At 41.3% G+C, this 22,954-nt stretch overlaps 1 protein-coding gene across 1 annotated transcript; it reads right to left on the reverse strand.

Annotated features, from left to right (window-relative positions):
• Positions 1-1,278: 1,278 nt before the first annotated feature.
• On the reverse strand, positions 1,279-22,133 carry SEC24A (SEC24 homolog A, COPII coat complex component). Its single transcript, XM_035338756.1, has 23 exons — positions 21,960-22,133; positions 17,346-17,858; positions 15,962-16,129; positions 14,236-14,313; positions 13,756-13,922; positions 12,995-13,167; positions 11,419-11,521; positions 10,450-10,576; positions 10,057-10,166; positions 9,559-9,671; positions 8,470-8,588; positions 7,775-7,830; positions 7,257-7,463; positions 6,819-6,939; positions 6,105-6,263; positions 5,442-5,615; positions 4,863-4,973; positions 4,310-4,485; positions 4,033-4,170; positions 3,318-3,422; positions 3,081-3,173; positions 2,407-2,510; positions 1,279-2,038 (listed from the first exon to the last, which is right to left on the reverse strand). Exons 1-23 carry the CDS (start codon positions 22,030-22,032, stop codon positions 1,924-1,926), a joined length of 3,303 nt encoding a protein of 1,100 aa, XP_035194647.1. The 5' UTR covers positions 22,033-22,133; the 3' UTR covers positions 1,279-1,923.
• Between the last annotated feature and the right edge of the window lie 821 nt (positions 22,134-22,954).

The following is a 22,954-nucleotide window of genomic DNA, read 5'->3' on the forward strand; positions in this document are numbered from 1 at the left end:
CAAGGATGACTTTCAACATCCAAGCGATAACATACCCAAAAATGCAAGTTTTAAGTGATAAACTATGCGAGTGCATAGCTTCCATTTAAATGAAGAGACCCCTTCTCCCAGGGAAAAAAAAAGAAAAGATCATACTGCCAAAACTTTTTTTTTAAAAAAAAAAAACACAACCACATCTCTCCATTCCGACTAGAAACTGTGCAATTTTCTGAAAAGCTGTTCAAGTAAATATACTCCTGTTTGCTACAGAGGCAGCAAACAGGGAAGCTTAAATTGGTTCTACAATAGTCTTTTCACACTATTTTAGACATTCTCTGAACTTTACCTTCTTGTGCTCAAGTGAAAAGACCAATTTCTCCAGACAAACTCCTCCCTTGAAGTAAGGCAACTCCTGACAATCAAGTGTAGCTACAGCCTGTAATGGTAGCAAACAATTACCCTACAATGTCCTTTGACATTTCTATCACCAAGTGTGAGCTAACTAGCCTAGTCAAAGTATGTGCTTGACCACTTATTATAAATGTTTTACCTGCACACTTTACTTGCCCCAAGAAGTAGATTTTGCAAGAACTTTATCACCATTAAACAAAAAAGTAAAGCAAGATTCTTCCATACAAATGTCTTCCATGGGCATACAGATACAGCAACTTAAATACTCTTCATGATGCTAGCTATTGATAATTCTTTTGGAGATCACTGACACACTTATAAAATTATCTAAATATTTTTGTATATAAATTTTCACTTCAAGTCCAAGGCCAACTTCTGTCTGTAGCTCTGGCAGGGATCTGAGAGTACATTTAAAGCTTTCATTTGGTGCACACTGGCTTTGGACCTAGGCTCATTAGGCAGCTGCAGTAAAGAAATCTTGGAGAACTTCAAGTATGTCTCAAACCACAAAGAAATCTTAAAATACAAAATAATGTTTTTGTCTTTGGAAAAATAATTCATTTTCCAATTTTAGTGTCAGAATATTGAATGTGGTCTCAAACCACTAGGTTTGAAGTGCCATCACACAAATGCACTTCATAAGCACACTAAATTTCAGGGGCCTAACATTCAGCTATGTAAACAAGAGCCCAAAATCTACTAAACATATATCCTGGGATAACCTTACTTGCCACTCCCCTCCCACACGATTCACAGGCTGAAAGTAAGAAGAAAAATTTTACTGAAGAAAAACAAAGCTTGCCATCGACATAAGTCTACTTTTGCCACTGACTCAGCCACTGACTTTAATGTATCTCATACAGGGCTCGCTCCTCCCCACTATTTTAAAAAAAAGTGAATACTGACTTATTAAAAGCTCTCAAATATTAAGCCATTTTGTCCATGTTAAGCTTACCTTGAGTCCTATTAGCCATAATCCATTCCAAACACTGGATTCTACGTTTCATAAAATATTTGTTCGTTTCACAATGAACAGTTGTTTCATTGCTACTTTAAGCATTTTTAACTTGAACATTGAGATGCTCTGATCACTGGATGCACTTACAAAGAATTTCCCTGCAAATCATGATCAGTATTGTGAGGTTTTTATATTTAGCAGCAAAAAAAAAAAAAAGCAAAGAGTTACGGAAATATACATTTTGAACAACAAAGAACTCTTTATTTTACAAAATGTATTTCACCTTTTCAGTATTGCCTTTGTAAATGTACTTCATGCTGCAACTACTTACAGTAAAAACATGATTTGCAGCAAAATAAAGGTGCTCAACCAGTTCCAATAGTTTGATTTTTAAGGTGTAATGTATAGTTGCACGTTTGATTCTCAGATGTGGTCCTTTATTTGCTTTAGTTCGTTGAAATCACAGTGAGAACTCATCGACTGCCTCAGGCCACAGATTTAATGAGGATATTATAAGCACAAGTGTTCTTTACTGCAAAATCTTTCCTTAAAGAAGTGAGCCAAAGGCTAGCGTTTCATTTATTCACTTGCTGCTGTATATGAAGGAGGAACTCATAGTATGATAAGGCTGATTCTGTTCTGTCTTCAATCATATTTTGCAGAAAACTCGATTTCAATGGGCTGTCATCCCTTCAAAATGAAAATAAACAATTGAGTGAAATAAATATTCACCAAGATCTACAAATGCATTCAGAAAGTTACAGCTTAAGTGCAAGATGTGGTCAGAGCTCAAGGACTTATGAAAAGAGCCCTTATGATTAATCCCAACAAGTACTCTTACCAGTATTAACTTCATCCAATATTAAGAAAGGCTAAATGTCACAGAAAAAGCTAATTTCCAAAAATTATAAATCAAAGATGATTCATAGCAAGCCATATCTACTGTCGAACCTGTTAGGCATGGCATGCACCATTAATAAAACTCAACTTGAGAAAGTACAGTATGTGATATCCAAATATGTACTGTAAAAGGTCTTCAAGACTGTTAAAACACTTACTTTATTATATATAGGATAGGAAAGAAAGGTCTCTGTTCTCTCAGCCAAGAAATGAAAGCTATCGTTCTGATGGATTCTGCAGTTTCAAGCTCCGGCAGATGTGTCTAAGAAGCAAAGGGTATCATTAATACAGAGCATTATACAATACCAGCAGTAAATTGGACATTTAACAAAACAGCTCAACTCTATCTTCATCAGGTGTAAAGAAACCCTAGACAGAGGAGGCATTCTGTGATGAATAGTTTTACTCTGGTCTCCTAAAGGGCTTGAAACAATCAAATGCACTGAACAGGTACCAGCAAATGACCATCAAATGACCATCAAATGACTATTGCTGAGCTGTGATCAGTACTTTTTTTTTTTTTTTTCCCCCACAGAAACTGAAGGTTTTCCATTAATCCCGTGCTTACTATTCCCAAATATTCCCAGGGTGCTCCCACTGTTCTGAGAAACTTAATCATGCCAGCCTATTCCTACTGTGCTTTCATGGGAAGATCCAGATTGAAGGTCAGCCTAGAGAAACTCCAAGAGACATAACCTTTTGTTTCCCATGGACCTGGATTTATAGCGCATAACAACTAGAGGGCTAATATTCCAATGCAGTATTTCAATTCCTGTGAAGATAACATTCTGGCTGCACTGTGCGATTGGTATACAACAAAGCAAGCACGTACCATGTTCTGTGGTATTGAGCCATAATTTGGAACTCCAAGGACTTGACTGATAAAGCCCTGCCCACAGTTCTTCCCAATCCACAGAAACATTACCTGAAAGATAACCAGCAGTAAGAATAACCTAAAACAAAACTACACCTCGTCAGTCTTCTACGCGTTTTGAATTCTTAGAAAGAACACAAAGTAAATATAAATTTGGAAAAAATAATAATAAATCACCACCAGCACACAACTTACAGAGCCGGCATCCATAAGATAGGCACCATCCCTACTCAACTTCTCCACTGACAGCTGGAGAATGGGTGGCTGAGGTATAGTTCTGTCATTTATGTTAAGAGCTCCCTAAAGGAAAAAAAATAGTACAGTTCACATCTTGATGCAGTGAAATGGGCACAAAAATAGAAGGTTAAGTAAGATTTGGCTGTCCTGTGCTGAATATTGAAGCTAAATCCTTTTCCTCTAAGTTTGTTATAACTCAAGTACATAATTTAATAGTAAATCTCTTGATGTTCTATTTAGAGGTGTACTTCAAATTTATCTTCATCAGTACTGATGTGATTTCTGAAATCACAGGCTCTTAAACACACTGTTCACAGAACTACTTTGACATTTTAAAATAAAAGGAAGCAATGAGGGGGGATCACAAAACATCTGTTATACTATCATTACATACGTACAATTTATAGTGCAAGATAAGACAAGGCAGAAATTAGGAAAGAACCCTTCCCCATCCACCCATTGCCAAACCACAGCTTCTCACCAGAATTCATCAAGCCTATCCCCAGGTAACAAAGACATAAATGAAACAACTGGGAAAATGTGAAACACGAAATCTGAGCTACATAGCTTTAATGTGGAAGACTTGTGAGGTTTAAAACACAAATTTATTTTCACATCATACAAATCTATGGGACCAAACATAATCAGACCCAATAGCAATGCAAATACTCACCTCATCTGTGAGATTATCAACTCTGTACAAACTGGGATGTGTCATAAGCATGAGGTAAACGAGGGGCTGGTTTTTCACCTGACACATGGTAAAAATGCGTTCATCTAAACGTGCGTTCGTCCCAGTTTGAAATGCTTTCTGCAAACAATCAGGCATTTAATTTGACCGTTAAAGAAAAGTGAGAAACTAAATTCAACATAGTTTATTTTGCACATGCTCTTTTACTTCAGGTTGACGTTCCAAGCATAGACAACTATGCTCTTTTTGCATGACTTACCTGTTTTAAGAGTGCCAGTACATAAAGTGGGAAGAGCCGTAGCGAACTGGGGGCCATTAGACCAGGCTGTTGAATGCTTAGGACTGACGAACGGTAAGCAGATAAAGAGTCTATCACTGCATTGACCAAAGCATCTCGAGCATCACTCAAGGTAGCAGAAACTGATCGGTCCACAGCTTAAAAAAAAAAAAGCATAAGGCTCAAGAAAGGGGCTTTTCTTCCTTGTGTAGTAAGTCACATAGGTTAACTCCTCTCATTTGAGCATATACTCCCATGCAGCTCAAGTTTTTACTACAGTACTGTAGAAGTCAAGATAAACGATTCAGAAAAAAAGCCAAGGACTAAGAGGTTTTTTAAGTATTAACAGCCAAAAGTATGATGATGCACCAGACTAAGGCCAGGTGACTACATACAACTATACTGATATTTTACCTAAGCCAAGCATTAAAAGCAGAGAGAATCGTTACTTCTAATGTAACTTCTCAGAAGATTACTGGATGATATCCCTAAAGCTTTTAGTATACATATCCAGACAAATTCTTATCATTCTTACCCATATTGGCTAACAGCCCTGTGATAGCTTGTACATCTGCCCCCGCATACACATCACTCAGTGTTGTTACAACAGGTAAGCACATCGTGTGGACACGAATTCTTCTTTCGCCTGTACAAAACAAGAAAAAAAACAACTTTGTTTTTTTTTATGAAGGAATACAAGAATGCCACTGTTTATTCAGTAACTTTTGCCACACTTAAATGCTTTCATTAATTGGATAATTTCCCCATTAACACTATCAGCCGATTTGTGTTACAACAAATAAGCAAAAAAAAGATATGATTCAATGCCATTTATCATACAAACTGAACCAGGCTGTTAACCAGTAGCTTTTAAAAACTGTTAGTTCTCAGTTCCTAGGCTAAGCCCACCTATTTGCAGACCAGAGTAAGTTTCCCAGGAAACTTCCTGGTCTAGAAGCAGTAACATCAACATGCAGTAACACATCAGAGCTGTTATCTTGACATTTGATAAAATAATTTGTAACTGCAACTGAATTACAGCTTATAAATGTACACAAAACCACTGATCTGAATATAACTAGTTTCAGCTAACACTACCTATCATACATCTTACCTTTACTAGACGTGTACAGAAGGGCTGACTGAAAAGAAACAACCTGCATATCAGTAAGGCTCTCTTCTACTGACATTTGCACGGCATATCCTGCATCTGGGTTTACATTGGGTAATGACAACAAGTCTGTAGATCTTACGAAGAAGTTCCCATGGAAGGTATGAATGGAAAGACCTATGGGATAAGCATTAAACCGAATCAATTTTCTTTTAGTCAGATGTGAACTACAGATGCCAGTTACCCATCCAACACTCCTGTTCTGTATCAGAAGGTTAAGATCTTTCTGAATAAAATAAAGCATCTTCAGAAAGGTAAATATTCCAAACAGATTACTAATCTGCAGAATCCACAAAGCCTAGCAGAAGCCAGGAATTCTGAAATCAATGTAGAGTAATAGCAAGTCTCTGCGCTATTAAAAAAGAGCAGACTGGAAAAACTTCCAGCTTTAGCCGTTATAAAATACAGAATTTTAACTGACTTTTCAGTTCCAATTACAGTCATAAAAATGGTCCAATTGCTGGTACTGAGATTTACTTTCCTAATCCTTGTCTTTTAACCATTTAAGTTTACATAAAAGCCAAAGTATCAATCATATGAATCAAAACATTCCCAAAAAACAGCAAATATTATCCCCTGCCCCACTCCCAAAAAACACATTCAAACCTTTGGTGCATCTTATCCTCATGACAGCCTCAAATCCAATTTTTCTAGTTAAATATCGCTTTAACTCCTTTTGCAATTTCTCCACCTGGACAGGGTTGTGTTTATGATGGTAAGATTGGTAGTAATAGACACTACCTGCCGAATATCTTGATATACAACCTGAAACAAAACCATACGATGCCAGAGTGAATACAGTTGCCTTTAAACATGCCAGTGGAATGTGATATTACCTTTAATTATTAAACAGTTCACACCTGCAAATAGCTCTGTTACACAGTCATAGCCTGCATACAGAGACATAGACGTAATACAACTGTATATTCAATTATGTATAGAGGCATGAAATGGCCTGAAATTACAGGTACTCTGTCACTCAAAAGTCTGGTTAAATGGAGAAGAAAATAATTAAAACACTAGTAAGCCTACCCTAATGGTAGGCTTAACACTGATGGCTGGAAGGCAGCAACGAAGAAAGATTTCAACCACTTATACCAGGACCATAGAAATCCTGACTCACTAAGGGGAGAATGTGAAAACAGTTATGCTAAATTAGGAAAGACTGAAATACTGCCTTCTGTTCAGTGTCACTGCTCAAGGATGTATTTGCATCTTGACACACTAGATTTGTTCATCTTCTAAATGCTAATATAGATTTCATGTATTTGTCAAGAAGTTTAGAAGTTAGATGCCCCAAAACAACTTCATATGGCTTACCTAGAGAAGCTAAGTCAGAATATTGACCACTAAGAAGAAATAAATCCACTGCAACCTGTTGTCCTGAGCAGTCCAAGGCTAACTTCTTGTAAAAGTCAGTTGATGGAGTCAGATGTATGTCCTGTTAACACAAGGGAACATTATGATATACAAAGGAGATTCAAGATTCACATATTTATCACTTGTTTTCAGGGACACTAATATTTGATTTTTCACCACTGATTTTAGTAACATCTTTTAAAGAATCAGGTGATGAATCTACATTTACAGTAATCGTTTCCCGTCCCCCTTCTCTTCACTCAAGTAGTTAGAAGGTTAACCCAACAAAAGAACCACAAAATTCACCTCAAACAGGCAATTCCATAGCCATATACATGTACAGAACAGGACTGTCAGTTCTTTGAATCTTTTTCTTTTTAAAAAACAACTTTTTCTAACCTTTGCAGTTGCTCTTTGGTTCGGTTCTTCTCGCGATTTCAGCGCTCCCATTCCCACAGATGGAAGCTGTGTCTGGAAGACAGAGATTCTGCCTCCAGTGGGGGACATCAGTTTGAAGGCTGCCTGTAACGCAGGCCCGAGAGCACTCTGAGTTTCCAGCGACTTGGTAAACATTTGTGGCAAGGTCCTCAGTAGATCCTGAATAAGCTGTAATTTAGAAGATAAAAATATTAAGACTAGAGTCTTAACAGCATTTTCTTCATAGAGAAGATTGCTGAGTGTATATAAACATGTTCTAATACTGCCAATATTAAGGTAGTAAAAAAAAAAAAAAGCCCTAGCAAAAGTCAAGTATTGTCTTGTTTCAGGTTGTTAAATTTTTACAAATAGATAAATTAAAAGACTTTTTCCCCACCCCAAACTTGTCATTTAAACAGAGATATGAAAGACTATTTAGTAATCCACAAACTATCAAGCATATTATGTAAATGTCACTAGTTATTTAAGGCAGTTCTTACCTCTTTATTTTCATTTAAATTTACTAATAAGTTCTCTGGCATTGGTATAAATACATCTGGAAGAAAAAAAAGTGTTAGTTTTTTGTTGTTGTTTGTTTAAAAAATCTTTCCTGAACTGTATTTGCCAATCATTACATCTGTTGAAAAAATATAGTATCAATGTGCAAATCCATTCAAACATTGATCCAACCCCAGCATACCTGCGGCTAGAATGGCATTTTAGAATAGCAGTCAAAAGGCTTGAAGGATAATAAAGCCTACCGAGTAAAAGTGCATAGAAGATTGTCTAGTATTCATTTCACCCCGCCCCTTAACATAACTGAAAGGCAACTTGACAGTAAAGGCAAAAGACCATCACTAAGCATTAGTCACTAAGAATCTACCACAATTTACCAAGTATCATTATTTCAACTACAATCCTAACAGAAATTTAGGTAATTGTACAAAAAAAAATAAAAGTTCAGAAGGCCATCTTTGTTTTTCAGAAGGCTGTCTTCATGTTTTAAGTCATGAGCAGCCACAGCATTGCTCAGACATCAGGGGCCTCAAAGGAACCCAGATATATGCTACTTCTATAGCCATTCCTAGAGAGATTAATGATCTGATCTAGAAGCTCCTACCAGATATATTTTTAAAAGGCTGTCAAAACCAGCAGTCGTTAATAGGTACTAACCACAAAAGTTTTCTCTGCATACCTTCAATATCTGAAACTATGAGCATCTGAGGCTGAGAGAGACCTTCCTGAAGACTGTAGAAATGGATTGTGCTGTCAAATGTGATGAAGCCTATTTTTGTTCTAGTATTCCCGGGAAGCCTAAAAAGCAGACATATGGTGTTCAGCAAGATGAAATTTCATTTCTACAAGCTTTTTTTTTTTTTTAATTTAAAACCACATCCATTGCACCTGTCCAACGTTGTTAGCAAGTAGCTGAACAGCTATATTGCAACAGCTTCACTAAATTATTCTGGAGGAAAAAAAGGAGCTCATAGTAGAATCATCCAGCAGACATCCAAGATTTTGTTTTTTTAAGAGGGTAATAAAAAATGGATGAACAACACTTAGGAAGAATAAATGTGTTTGCAGACACGGCAACAGGTGTTTTTAGGTTTTATGTTCAAACCTTATTTAGAAGTTCAGCATAGAAGCCCCTTCAGAAAGGAACGACACGTAAGAATCCCACATGAGTGAGTTATTTTTCAGCGTTTTCCAATGTTAGTCAAGTAGAAAGCTGGACATCAACTCTACTATATATCAAACATAAAAATACAAAGATACAGGAAAGAAACAAGCTGCAAATACTAAGCTGGATTTATATACATGAGTGCATTTAAAACCTACCATCGTTCACTCTATAGCACAAATTGAATGTACATAAATCCAGCTTATGCAAATAGCACTTTTTTAAATGAAAAGTTAATTAGCACTTTTTTTTTAAAAAAAATGAAAAGTTAATTAAATGCATGCATAAATTCCAATGAAAACTCATCTAAATTTCAGCTTTTAGAAGATATAATTCTAAACACATCATTAACATGATGTTTATTCCTCTTTGGGGTTGGTGAAGGTGGAAAAGACCCAGTCTGAGATGTGCCTCAAAATCACCTTATATACCGGTGCAGCTGTGAAAGGAAAAATGACTACAGCTTTATACTACATTTCTGTACAACACTAGCTGTGGCGAGCCAAAATCAGGAAACTTTTCTTACAGACAGGAAGCATTAGCATGTTAATGTCTATCACAAGTTTTGTGAGACCAAAAAAAAAGGACATTCTTTTTACTTACAAGTCAAGATTGTCTAACAAGGTCTGGCAGACTGTATTCAAGTATCCTGTCTCTATTGCATTATGAGAGACATCAAATACAAAGAGGTACACAGGTGGCTGAGGTGGACGTAGCTGGACAAAGAAAAGATTGCTTTTGATTTTCAAAGTGACATTTATTAAATGGGGGTTATTCTACTGCAAGCTTAAACTCTATTAGAGCAGCGTACAGATGACAGAAAATTTCTAGATGCATTTCTCCCACTGGATGATTCTATAATTGTGGTTTTCTTTCAAAAGACCCACAAACACCTACATATTCTAAATACACAACTATGAAATCATAAATGTTTATAAATGACAACCTATCTGAAGTAATGCTTGTGACTTCTCCTGTACTCCTTGAAGCAGTAACTGCCATACTAAACTGGAAAGCACCCTCTACAAAAAGGTTGTATTTCACCTCCCCCCCACTTCCCTCTGGAAATAAAACTAAGGGAGAGAATAAGTAAAACCTTACCATGTATTCAGATGGAGCCATAAACTCAATAGTAGCATTCTGGACTTCAGGTCTTTTATGAGGTTCTCCATAAACTCTTGTCACAGGGTTATACATGAATTCTTCAGGAACTGGGCGGATAAATTAACACATTATTACTTCAAGCTAGTATTACATTTTAGAACAAATGCATCAACTCTTTTTGCCTGTTCAGCAACACTTCTTGGAAAACTATATATACTAGGTAGGGAAGCAACTTTGTCACCTGTCCTACCGTGGGAGACTGTGTCAGACTTCAGCATAAAAAATGATGAACCCTAGCACTGACCCAGTCAACAATATTGCCATCTCAAAGGTCAAGGTGGGAAAGGATAGCCGTAGCAGTTCAAAACAACGAGCGCGTTTAAAACCTACCATCGTTCACTCTATAGCACAAATTGCATTTCCATCTCCTTTGGTCTAAAAAGCTGACGAAAGGGTTAATATACGTCCGGCAGGAACGACATCTCACAATAGTACTTGAAGTGACCACTGGCAATTGCTGGAAAAGAAAAGCTTCCTATTTTAAAGCATGAACACTACAGCCATTCAGCTACGATAACAACAATCTACACTGTGCTTCCTGGTTAGCTAGCTAGTCAAAGCATACTTGTTTAAGGAACAAGTATTTCTGCATCCACACAGCACTCCTACAAAATTCCTTAATAATAATACTGGTCAGAACCTAGCTCTAATCTATTTGGCTGCTTATGTTCCCCTTTCAAGCCTCCACAGTCTTGAATTTTGCATTTATGGTGCAAGAACAAACTCGACATTCAATGCAGGGCAAAGATCCCAGGAAAAAAACAGCAGTATGTATTCAGAAAAAATCACTGAAGTTGTGAAAAACAGTAACACTTAAAAGATGCACTGCCAAATTCAAAGTCTCCTGGGTATCTGTGGACAGCCAAACCCCTTTAACTTTGTTAATGCTTAACTAAATTAAGAATCAGTACTTGGTTTGGTATAGGAAATTAACTACAACCTTTGTGTGACAAAATACAGCTATTCAAGCAGGAGTGGTATTTACATGAGTTGCCTTCTGTCACAGTCTGACTTCTGCACTCCAAGTTGTTTTTTGTTTTGTTTTTTAAGTTTGGGGTGGCTTTTTTTTTGGTTAAGAAGTAAGGCTTGAAAGTTTAAAAATAGCATGGAGAAAAATCTCAGATAAATGACAGCAATCTGCATGGACCAGAGAAATGTCAGTTACCAAGGCAATTTTTCTAGGCCAAGAGCAGCCAACATAACTGCACTCCTTTTCTAATCCCTTTTCTGAGTCTGGACACACTTGAGTGAAGTTATAGTTAATATTTCAGCATTTAAAGTTTTAGATATTTCTCATACCGATAAGTCTTTGAAAGGATGAAGCAGGAGCCCCAAAGGAAGTTTGGCTTTATTCAATAAGGCCTGAGTTTGAGGAATGTTGGTCAGGGTACAGCGGAACAACCTACACAGAGAATAAAGGGCTATTTTTAGTGACTTTCAGGTAAGAAATATTGTCATTTCAGTAGTGCGTAGCATCCTTTATATTTTCCAGAGCTGGTGACATCCATTCCCAGATAAAACATCATCTCCAACTCTGTCACATTGTTCTGTTTCAGTCTGAGCTTTATCCACAGTACATGCTTTAGTTCTTACGTTACTTTATACACACGCTCTTTATGTGGAAACCCGTCATTTCAGTCACTTCAGGCAAAGTTAAGCCTAACAATGCTCAGAGTTGCACCAAATCTTTATATACAAACCATTATCTTGGGGTAACTTTTTGAGGTGGCCTTTATACTGATCTGAAGCAGCAAAGTTAAAATAACTACAAACAACCCCACAGCTGTAACTTCAGACACTTCAGAACCCAGCGGTTGCTGCAAAGTGCAGTCATGCACAGTACTTCTGCAAATATGCAAATTTTTATTTGTAATGCAAGTATTTTGGTTAGTTTCAATACAGAGGTCATGCATGCTTCTGCATCCCCAGCCTTCTTGATTTACCTCACTTTAGTGAGTTAATTCCTATTTTAGATCTCAGTCACACTCAGTGGCAGCTACATCGCAAACTTTTTGCATTGTACTTATTTGTAACTGCCTCACAAACGTCTTATTTCTCCTCATATTTCCTACACAATTTCCTTGTACACTGTGAGGCAGGTTTAGAAAAAACACTTGGTAGCAGCTGAGAACCCTAACAGGAGGATTATGAAGGTTACGTTATCCTCTTGTTATGGAGAACAGTTACTTGAAACACGTCCCAGACTAAAATGAAAATAGCAGGTCATTCAAATTACAGCGTGTGCACCACATAAAGGAAAGGGCAAGCTCTGCTAACTGCCCCAGTCTTGGCTCCAGAGAAAGGAACACAAATCAACGAAATTTTGTAAACAGTAATGAGGTGCTTAACTGATGGAATTATCCAATTAATCCCATACAACTATTTTTAGATTCTAACAAAAAGCAACAGCAAGAGGAGACACGTGATCTCCTAACACCTGCAGTAGAACATACCTGGTTTAAAGCCATGGTGCACATTCAAACACCACATTTTGACGAACTGTTAAGGCATTAAAAACGTTTCCTAAATGACTTTTCTAAGGGATGTGTGTGAGGCTTTCTTACTTAAAAAAGAAATGTTGCTCAAAATTGAATCAATGGCATTGGTTATACTCTGACATCAGAAATCAATGGACTGTTTCAGGACTACAAAGTCAACAGCTAATAAGCAGATGATATCAACAAGCGGAAAAGGGTAATTAATATTCTACACTGTCTTCCTCACTTCAAAATTTAATCCACTTACTACCTTTATCTTAAAACACTGAAGCCCATTTTCAATGTTTTATGCTCACAAAAATAAGGAAATATTTTTGAAAGTTACATTTACAACTAGGAATTTATTTTGATGAATTATAGCAAATTGATAATCTTACTCTGGATTACAATTGAGCTTCTGGATGTCTTCATGCAAGTTTGGGACAGGAGCCTTTAAGATGGTTGTAGGAAGAATATTTCTTTCTTGAAGAAGATTCACGGGTCTTAATCCTTCTTGCTGGAGGCTCAGGGAACCCATAGATGCAGTTAAGTGATTAGTGCCTAGGGGAGGCTAGAGTCAAAATTTCACAATTAGCATTGATTATTTGGATGAAACCCAGTTCATTTAAAAATCAAACATATCTACCTTTCATTTTTTGTGCACATTAACTGCAATTGTATGAAAATGGTATATTTAGAAATACTACTTGTTACATACACTTGGACTTTAGCACGTAACATACTGGAGGTAAAAAATATCATATTTGCTACAAAACCCTTGAAACACAGAGGCCCAGCTGGCAAAAACATCAGTCGGTTTGCTCTGAAAGTTCAGGAAAAAAATACTTCAGTTAACAATAGTGACCCGAGGGAAGAAGAACATGCCCAAAGCAGCTGAAAAAAATTAGAAGAAAGATATTCTGGGCAGATTTAAAAATAAGACAATTTAGGCAGAGCTGGCACAATTTTTCCAGACTGGTGTCAAGTTGACAACAAAAGCATTAATTTCTGGATACATCTATCATCGTGAACTAGTGGCACAGAGAACAGGGAACTACAGAAGCAGAACCCCACTGACACACAACACAGATTGCTGCATTATTATTATTATTAATTCAAGTGCATTGGGGTAGTAATGAGAAAAAGAGACAACCTTTACCTGGTGGAAATGTTTTGATCCATCTGGATATTGCAAAGCAGATGCTTGCATTCCTGGTGCTCCAGGTGGTGAAGTATTTTGGTAGCCTGGTGGCAAGGCAGGGTAAGAATAGCCAACATTTCTGTTCATCTTAAGATTCGGGGGTGCAGGAGAAGGATGTGGGGTTGCTAGAAGTAGAGAAGACAAATATTTAAGATGAATGGAAGAAGTGCAGCTTGGTCAAGGCATTATCACATCAGGAGGGCTTTTTGTTATTTAACTTTTAAGTGTAAGCAGTTGACAAGTGTTGCCAATTCCACAAAACGTTAGCTGCTCTATAAAACTTGCATGCATATACAGTCTGTCAATGCTTCAAATATATCTAGTTTTGAGACAGACATTGAACAAAGTACGTCTGTACATAAATGCCTAAACTTCTATCTTTCCTAAACTCTTAAAAATGTTATGTAATGGTAAGCATTTTTAATTCCAAAACCTTACCCATGAGGCCACCTCCTTCTATTGCATCGTAGCTATTTTGGACCGCGGACCCATCGCTAGCAGCAGATGTAGCATCACCTGTTAAAGAGGTCACAGTAAGAAAATTAACTAGTTACTAAGAAGTTGTAATGAGGTAAATGAAAAGCAACTCTCTTTGCTGGATGAATATGGAGATCAGCGTAGTTTTGATTTACACTGTCTCAAGACAAAACTTAATTATGAATACATATCCTAGCTGTTTATCTCATGCACTTCCTCTGCTGAAAAGACCTCTAAGGACATTCATGAAAACCCACAAACTTTTTGAAGGAAAACAAAGCCTACATTTCTGGTTGAATGAGCTGTTCAGATTACTTTAAATTGGGAATACTCCACAAATTCCAAGCTAATAGGCAGTAAGGCATGTCAGGAGACTCATTCTCATCAGAGGAAGGGTTTGTATGCTAGCTGCAGTTTTCAAAGCATCTCGGAATGTAGGTACAGAGCTCCCTGAAATACTTTTTCCATCAAAATCACATGGAAACAAGCTCCCTTCGCTTATACACTTTGTCCAGTTCTGTTTACCAAACACCAACAGTTCTGATATGGTCACATACCAGTCAAGATACAAATTCCACTTGAGATAAGAAAAACCTTGAAATTGAGAGTCCTCCCAAAGGACAACATATTCTAAGCTTGCTATGTCTAAACATATAAAACCAAGTATCAATTGTTAAAGGGAAGGAGGTACTCGATTTACATGATTATTATCATTAAAGTCTTCGAAGATGACCCAGTGGAAGGAACCTACTACATTATGCACAAGTAAGAAACAGTCAAACTTGCTTCAAAGTAAACATTTTTCTCTCTAGAGCCCTGAAAATGTCTCTTTTTTTTACTATGAAAGGAGACTTTCTAAGCAAAAGCAGTTTCTAATGCCTTTTGTATGTTCAAAACTAAGCTAAATCTGAATATACTATTCTTGCACTCAGTACAGCTAGCACATACAAGAAGCTGTCAATCTGAACATGCAAGGTACCAACAGTTTTGACAGAACAAAGTCATATATATATATAAAAATAAAACTGCCAACTACCACATCATCCCATCTAACGTGAGCTCTAAGTGCAATACAACTGCAGGTCTGCTTGATACAGAGCTCTGATGAGTTCTTAAACAATGGCATATTTGTGCAGGCCCCACAGGAGTCAGAGAAAATCAGATACGTCTTCAACAGCTGACAGCCTTCACAGCCTCTAGTAAGTACCTTCAGAAAAGGAACAAATCCAAAATACATTTCACTGATTTTACGCAGAAAGGAAAAGCAAGGAACACTTATGTAAAACAGGCAACAACTTGCAGGGTTCACATTTAAGCCTTCCCTGCAGGATAAAACGATACAGGAATTAACACACAGAATATATTCTCCACAGCAGTCAGGTGTGCAGAGAAATCAAAACTTCCAGATCTTAGAATACCAAAAAGAAAAAATAAAGATGGCCACTGTGTGAGACACTGGTATGTCAAACAGCACTTAAATATATGTCTAAATGTTCATTATTTTTATTAACAACTACCAACAAGAAATACTTTGTTCTTTCCTTGCATGCTCCTTCCAGATAACGCATTAGTGTGCTGTAGTAGTGTAAGCTTCATTTCTCTAACAGAAGCAGAGTACTTGATTTGGTTGCACGTTACAGCAAGTTGGAATGTCCAAAATCAACAAAAAGAGCAACTCATTTCTTACCTTCTTGATTCGCAGCTGAATTTAGCAGAGACTGTGTATTAGGGGGTCCCGCTGTCAGCGTCGATGGCGTAATTAAAGGTGGACCACCAACCGGTGGGGGTCCTAAAGGTGGCCTTGCGGGAGGGTGGAGAGGAGTTAAAGGCTGAGTCACTGGTGGAGGTGCAGATCCTGTAAAGAGATTCATTTGTAGCTGAACCCAACTGAAAAAGTCACAGAAGACTTTTCTTAAGAAACTAAATAGATAAAACACATTCCTCTTATTCAAGTGATAAGCAGTACCAGACAAATCCTAACACATGTAGAAGAGAAGGTTCAACAACTTCAAGTTGTTTCTGTCACACTGGGTCCCTGTAGCTGTTATTTAGGATGTTATTTGTATATTATGTTATGCTATTTATCCCTTTCAGTTATTTATTACAATTCCTGGTAAGAATTTTAAGAGACACTTAAAGCATCCTCATTTTAATTATGAACTCTGGACTTCATAAAGTTGTAGGACAGCCCCACATCAGAGCATACTGAACTAGAAGAGTCTAAAACAGAGCCCTCCAGACAGGATGCTGATCTTCAACAAGACGATGAAAGACAGTAACGTACAGATTGTGTCTGAGACAGGCAGCCTGAGGCTGGGCATGGAGCTGGCAGACCTTTGTGCTAAGAATGAGCACCATCAGCAAAATGAGCTAAATTAATTTTACAAGTGATCGCTGCTCTACAAAAACGTTATGAGGAAATTGCTCAAGAAGATTCGCCATTGAATGTGTATAAGAATTCTACTCCATATGCTACTTTCACTAAATGTATGTAAGAATTCTATTACTGTGTACAAGAATTCTATTCCATATGCCCCTTTCCAAAGTTTCTCATTTACCATTTTCATCATGAACTCCAGAGCACTAATTGTTTATTCCAATCAACTGTAATAAAGTCACCCCAGGATAAAACATGGAACTACAATCAAGAGAAATGTCTAACGAGGCTAAAAGCATTTTGTAAGAAAACAGATTTGCTTTAACATTTTTCAATTGTGAAGTCTGGAAGTCCTCACTTGACTGAAGCACACAAACGCTTCAAACACCCCAAGGAATGGCGAAGGCCACGGAAACATTACCTACACATAGCTTCCCAAAACAATGAGCCGCTGCTAAGGAATTACCTGCTTCAGCCACCTGAGCAAAATGAAATTTTGGACACAATTTCCATTTCTAACCCAAAGAAGTTACCCAGATTTTGTGATGTGCGTTTTCTCAAATCATCTGTTTTGACCATCTGGTACCCATGAGCAAAAGGCTGCTGCAGACTGAGTTCTATGGACTTTTTTCTTAAAAACGATACAGAAAAGTTGGCGCTGGCAGCCAGCTGAAAAAAAAAAAAAAATGGTTACCTGGCTTCATAAAGCTGTTCTGAAGCAAGGGCCCTCCTGGAGAAGCAGCATACTGATAACTTCCTGGAGGATTTGTATTTCCTGATAACGAGGGCGATGGCTGAGCTGACCCTGTCCCCGTCCCGTGAGCCAAGTGGCTTGTTGGCGTCCCGGCCGGGTGACTCACAGCGCTCTGGCTGTAGTGCCAGTTTGAAAGCATCGGGGGGCCAGCTCCGGGAGGAAAGCTACCAGCAGATGATATAGCAGCTGAGTTTTGCAACGCAGGCGGCGGCACTTGAGGTACGGGACCTGGTTGCTGCACTGGTGACCCAGAGAGAGGTGCCACTGGTGGTCTGTTGAGAGTCTGCCCAGGCCCTTGGTAACTGTTGAACTGGGAAACATTCTGGGAGCCGCTGTAGTTGTACTGTCCAGAAGGCTGAGGCGGAGGAACCTTCGGATGGGAGTACGATCCTGGAACTGCAGGGTTGTATCCCTGGGCATCCGAAGGATGCATCATTTGATTTTGAACAGGACCTAGGAGAAAAAAAGCTTTAAAAAGTCAGTGTCGTGTATTGCTGCTGAAAATAAACATGTTCCTGGGACTCCCCTTCCTTAGGATGTTATCGATCTCCACGTTACAGAAGTCGTTTTTGTTTTTTAAAAAAAACATCAGGTACAAGAGGTGGAAGTAGTACTACAAGGAACATGAGTTTGACAGTATTTTGCTATCAACACTTAGATCTTTTCGTGATTTTTTCTTTTGTTTTTACAGTAGCCTCCCAACCATGCAGCACACTAAGCAACCCAGTGCCTGAGCAAACTCCACCCTCCCGGACCGAAACGCACACCCGATGCTATTTCCATCTCCAGCAACACCCAAAGGCCGGCCGAGCGAGGAGGAGGGCACTGCCACGCGGCTGGCAGGAGCCACCCTCACCTAACAGCTCAGCTCCACTTGGGGCTTGACACCAACTTCAACTTTAGCTTAGGGCAAAGAGACGAGCGGCCAATTTCAGCGTAAGTCACCCTGCTATTTCTCAAGTGACAGAGTTAATCCGTAAAGGTTCTGCAGCTAAATTTAGCAGGAGAACTATTCCTGCACATACGGCTCGCAACAACAGCCAGCTGGCCGAGAACACGCAACGAAGAGCGATTTATCGCGGAATAATTCACCAATCGAGAAAATAAACTCGAGAGGCTAACGGTGCTTCTTATGTATCTGTTGGGTGGTAGAGCTGAAATCAGCATTAATCACTTGAAAAAAAAAAAAAAAACAAACAAGGTTAATAAAAGAGTAAACGGCCCTGGTAGGGCTTCATCAGTTCTGTTGTATGCAGGAACCTGGACAATGTTTTCACTGAGCGCTCCAGCAGGAAGGCCACTGCTCCCACAGAAGGGACGGCCAGCCTAAGGGGAGAGAAATCTCCAGGTGAAGTCCTTCTGAGCAGAAAGCACTGGGTAATTCATGCCATGGCCAGACACAACTCGTACAAAACATCCAAATGCTCTCCAATGCTGTGTCATTTATTTTATCAGCCAGTCACATTGACGTGGCTTTATTTTTTCCCAGACATACAGTGTGAACGTTGGCGACATTCCCCGTACACGGTTCCATGCCTGAAATCAAGACAGATCCTCCTTATGGTTTAGTCTTGTGATTCTTTTACTCGTAACCCTGTACTGCTTTCCAGAATTAGTTAAGTTTCTGGAAAATAAAACATTGAACCCAGAAAAACAAAAGCATTTAATTCTCCAGACCAGAACCCCCTGCCAGATTCAACACTTACATTTTCAAAAGCACGCCGCAGAGATGAGCGCGCGGAAGTACATTTCGTACACAAGTGCTGCAAATAGCTGCCACCAGAATGAAATCCCACAATTTCAGTTAGCAATAAAATAAAGGCAGCTGCTTTCCGAGCTACGGAAACGTTCTGGTTAAACTTCAGAAGGGGAGAAGTTCACATTTCTGAGTTATAATATCTTGAAACTCAGGCATGTACACAACAAAATAAGCTCAACGAGGCACAGTGAAGTACCTCGGTAGGGCAAATATCGTGACCGCCACTCAGCTCAGCATTCCCTAGAAAGCCTCAGGCTGCAGTTGACAAAAAGCTGTCACCCACTGAACACTGCGTGCATCTCCACGCTGACCGCTCGGCCAAGGCAGTAGTACTACAGCGGTACTGACCTCGCCCTGCCTGTTATTTGTGCCTAAGAAGGACACAGCATAAGATTCTGTACCCATTAATCATAATGTGCTGTCTGCCTTCCAGTTAGGAAACCCACTTATGGCCCACTATCCCTACAAAGCTGCTCATAACTCTTCGTAATTAATAATCCTCCAAAACCAAGGGTGTCGAAACCAAAAGCTTGCAAACTTGAGAATTCCTACGGTTATGACTCACCTCCGAACATCACCCCGCAGCGTGTATCAGGTGGGCTTTCAACAACTGATTTACCAAGTGACTTGTAAATTCAATTTGCCAGCTCTACAAGTGACTAAGGTTTCTTATGTAAGAACCGTAGCACACGTATACTGATGTAACGTTACACTAAATGGTACAAAAGGTATAGAACAAAGAGAGATTAATTGTGTAACTTGGTTATTCACCTTGGGGCACGACTCTGTAGCCCAGCCAGGAATCATTTTTATGATACTTTGTGCCGTGAGGAGTTTGATTTTTAAAGCAATCTTCCAAATTTCAACTTGTTTTTATTTTTTCAAGTCAGAAGCCCAGTGAAAAGCCTCGATGGCCTTCGCACAACTCACACTTTCAAGGCAGGCCTGCATAAAGCTGCCATCAAAACCAAAGCAACAGCACCGAGGGGCGTTAACCCTTCTCAAAGGCCTTCTCAGTTGCACAAAGACTTCTCAGAACTTGCTTTTTGCTGCTGTCAGGTACCCATTTTGACCTGACCCCTTCAGGGAGGCGCAGTAGATGGCTCGCAGGCTCTCCAGCTTCCCCGTACGCTGCTGCTCCTTTCCTGCACCGCTCTGCGAAGCTGGGGGCTGAGCAGGAATCCAGCAAGGTCACCTACCTCGGGACACCACGGACAACAGCGAGACCACCTACTTAGCAGCATGAGGCACCCCTACGTATACAAGGTCATTTAAAATTCCTAAGAGATGGGGAATGGCTGAGCCCGCCCGCTGCTTCCCAAGCGGCGAAAGCTGGCCACATCCAACCAGCCCCAAAGCAGCTCGTGGCCTCGGAGCACCACGCCATCACACGAGGGGAGCAAACAGCTCTCTCCCAGTGCGTTTCTCCTCCTTGTTTACGCTCCGCATCTGCCAGCCGAAGAGCAAATCAGCGCTCCGCGGTGAGGTGAGCAGCGAGTACCGCTGCTATTAAAACCCAAGCCAAGGAGGAGGTTGTTACCAGGCAACCCGCTGCTCGCTGCCCAACCGTTTCCAGGTCAGCAGCGTGCGGCTCCGCTGCCAGAGCCGCTGCCGCCTCGGCCGGGCACAGGGAGTCAGGGAGGTGGTTACCTGCAGACGGCGAGGGGAGCGACGCATCGGGAGGAGGGCTAGCGGCTGGATTACGATTTATCTTCTGCTGACAGCTTTCTTTCCTCACAGGCCATTACAGCTACCTTAACAGCACTCTCGGTACGTTCTAGATCGCTTTTAGGCAATGTTGTTTTTCCTGCAAAAGCCGAGGATCGCAGCACCTTCCCGACAGCACTAAGGACAGCCCACGCTCGAATAACCCCAGTTATTCAACGGGCCAGCAACCCATGCCCTCTCTCAAGCACACCGTAACTGCTGGTTCGTTTTATTACCCTTTATTTGCGTAACTCTAGGTTTCAGGTCTGGTTTTCAGACACCTGACAGCCTGACGTCTCTCCTCCTCCGGCCACCTCCCAGAACTTCCACTGGGCGCTTGGGCCAACTACAGCCAAACCAGCTGAAACGCAGCGATGCCAGCGTGTAACTCAGCCCGCTCGAGCGCTCCATGAGCTGACGTTCCTCTTGGACGTTTCCTGCTACGACCCCAAGCTCGAGAGAATGGGGACTCTTTTCAGCCTGCATTTATTTTTTTCAACCTGCATTTATCCACTTCCCACACCGCTGACCCTACAAGCACCCGTGCAGCCGTGTGACGCCGTGCTGTATGTGATTTTTGAGAAGTTATAAACACGCTGCCGGAGCAGGAGGGGGAAAACGAGCCGACCCATTTAATTACTCATACGCGTGGCAGAAAAACCCAAGGATCTCGTTGTAATGCCCTGCTCACGGGGCACGAAAAGCAGAAGCACGGAATTAGGGAACGGAGAATTAGGGAAAGGGGGAAAGGGGGGCTGCGGGAAGGCGAGGGCTCAGGGAAGGCTTCGAGCAGCCCACACCGCCACAGACGCGGCCCGGGCTCACCCCGTGCCTCGCTTCCCGGTTCTAAAGGTCCCACCGGGAGCTGCCCGATCTCGGCCCCGGTGCCTCGCTTCCACCGGGGGGCTCCCCAGCAGCACAGCCAGGCCCCGGGGCCCTCACAGGACGCGGTACCACGGCCAGGCCCGCGCACCTCCGTCACGGATTTGGGTACAAAACCCCCCAAATACGCCAACCGAGAGCGGCCCACACCGCCCGTCCCGGCACCCCCGGGCACCGAGACGCCCCCCCCACTCCCTATAGCTCACCGTTGCTGTAGGGCTGCCGCCCGGCGCCTCCCTGAGCTCGGCAGGCAGCGGCGGGCCCAGCGGGCTGGGCCATGGCTGCGTGCGGCGCCCGGGGCCCGGTTCGGCTCCGCTCGGCTCCGCTCGGCTCCGCGGCGCCAGGGGCGGGGCCGCGCCGCACCGGAACTACCGGGGCCGCCCGGCGCACGCGCGCTGCGTACACGTGGCACTTCCGGGCAGCGCCGCGCTGCGGCAGGGGGCGGGGGGGCTGGGGGGGGGGCACGGGGATGGGGCACCCCCGGGTGGGCTCCTCCAGGGTCTCGTTCTTCAGCGCCCCGGGTACCGCAGGGCCTCTGTCCGCCGGCGTTGGAGCTGAAAGTGAAGGGGCTGTGGGATGGAGGCCTCAGATGTAGTGAAGTGCCATGGTTAGCCCCAAATACAGAAAAATGCCATGGGTAGCCCCAGATGGAGCAAAATGAGGCTGTTAGCCCCAAATACAGTGAAATGCCGCTGTTGGCCTCGCACATAAAATGGCGTGGTTGGCCTTGGATGTGGTCAGATGCCGCTGTTCTCCTTAGTACGCGACCCAGCTGACCTCGCAGCCCCTACGCACACGGGGGCCTTAAGATGACAACCCAACACGGAGCCTGCCCGTGCGGAGGACACCGTTTAGGTCGCTCCCACCACATTGCCTTGGTGATCTGTTTCGGGATGCCAGCCTGCCACAAAGCGCACATAGTGGCATCCCCAGGGCAGAGGTGAGAGCTCTGGGCTGTGCCTGGCACCATGCTGTCCCGCACCCACAGAATCACCTAGGTTGGAAGAGACCTCCAAGATCACCCAGTCCAACCTCTGACCTAACACTAAAAAGTCCTCCACTAAACCGTATCACAAAGCCCTACAGCTAAGCGTCTGTTGAAGACCTCCAGAGATGGCGACCGAACCACAAGCAGCTCCTCTGTGCCCACAGCCAAATAGAATCATAGGAACGAGCCCCATGGCCCTACAACGTGCCCCGA

The sequence above is a fragment of the Oxyura jamaicensis genome, chromosome 13 (genome assembly GCF_011077185.1).
Source record: "Oxyura jamaicensis isolate SHBP4307 breed ruddy duck chromosome 13, BPBGC_Ojam_1.0, whole genome shotgun sequence".
NCBI lineage: Eukaryota > Metazoa > Chordata > Aves > Anseriformes > Anatidae > Oxyura > Oxyura jamaicensis.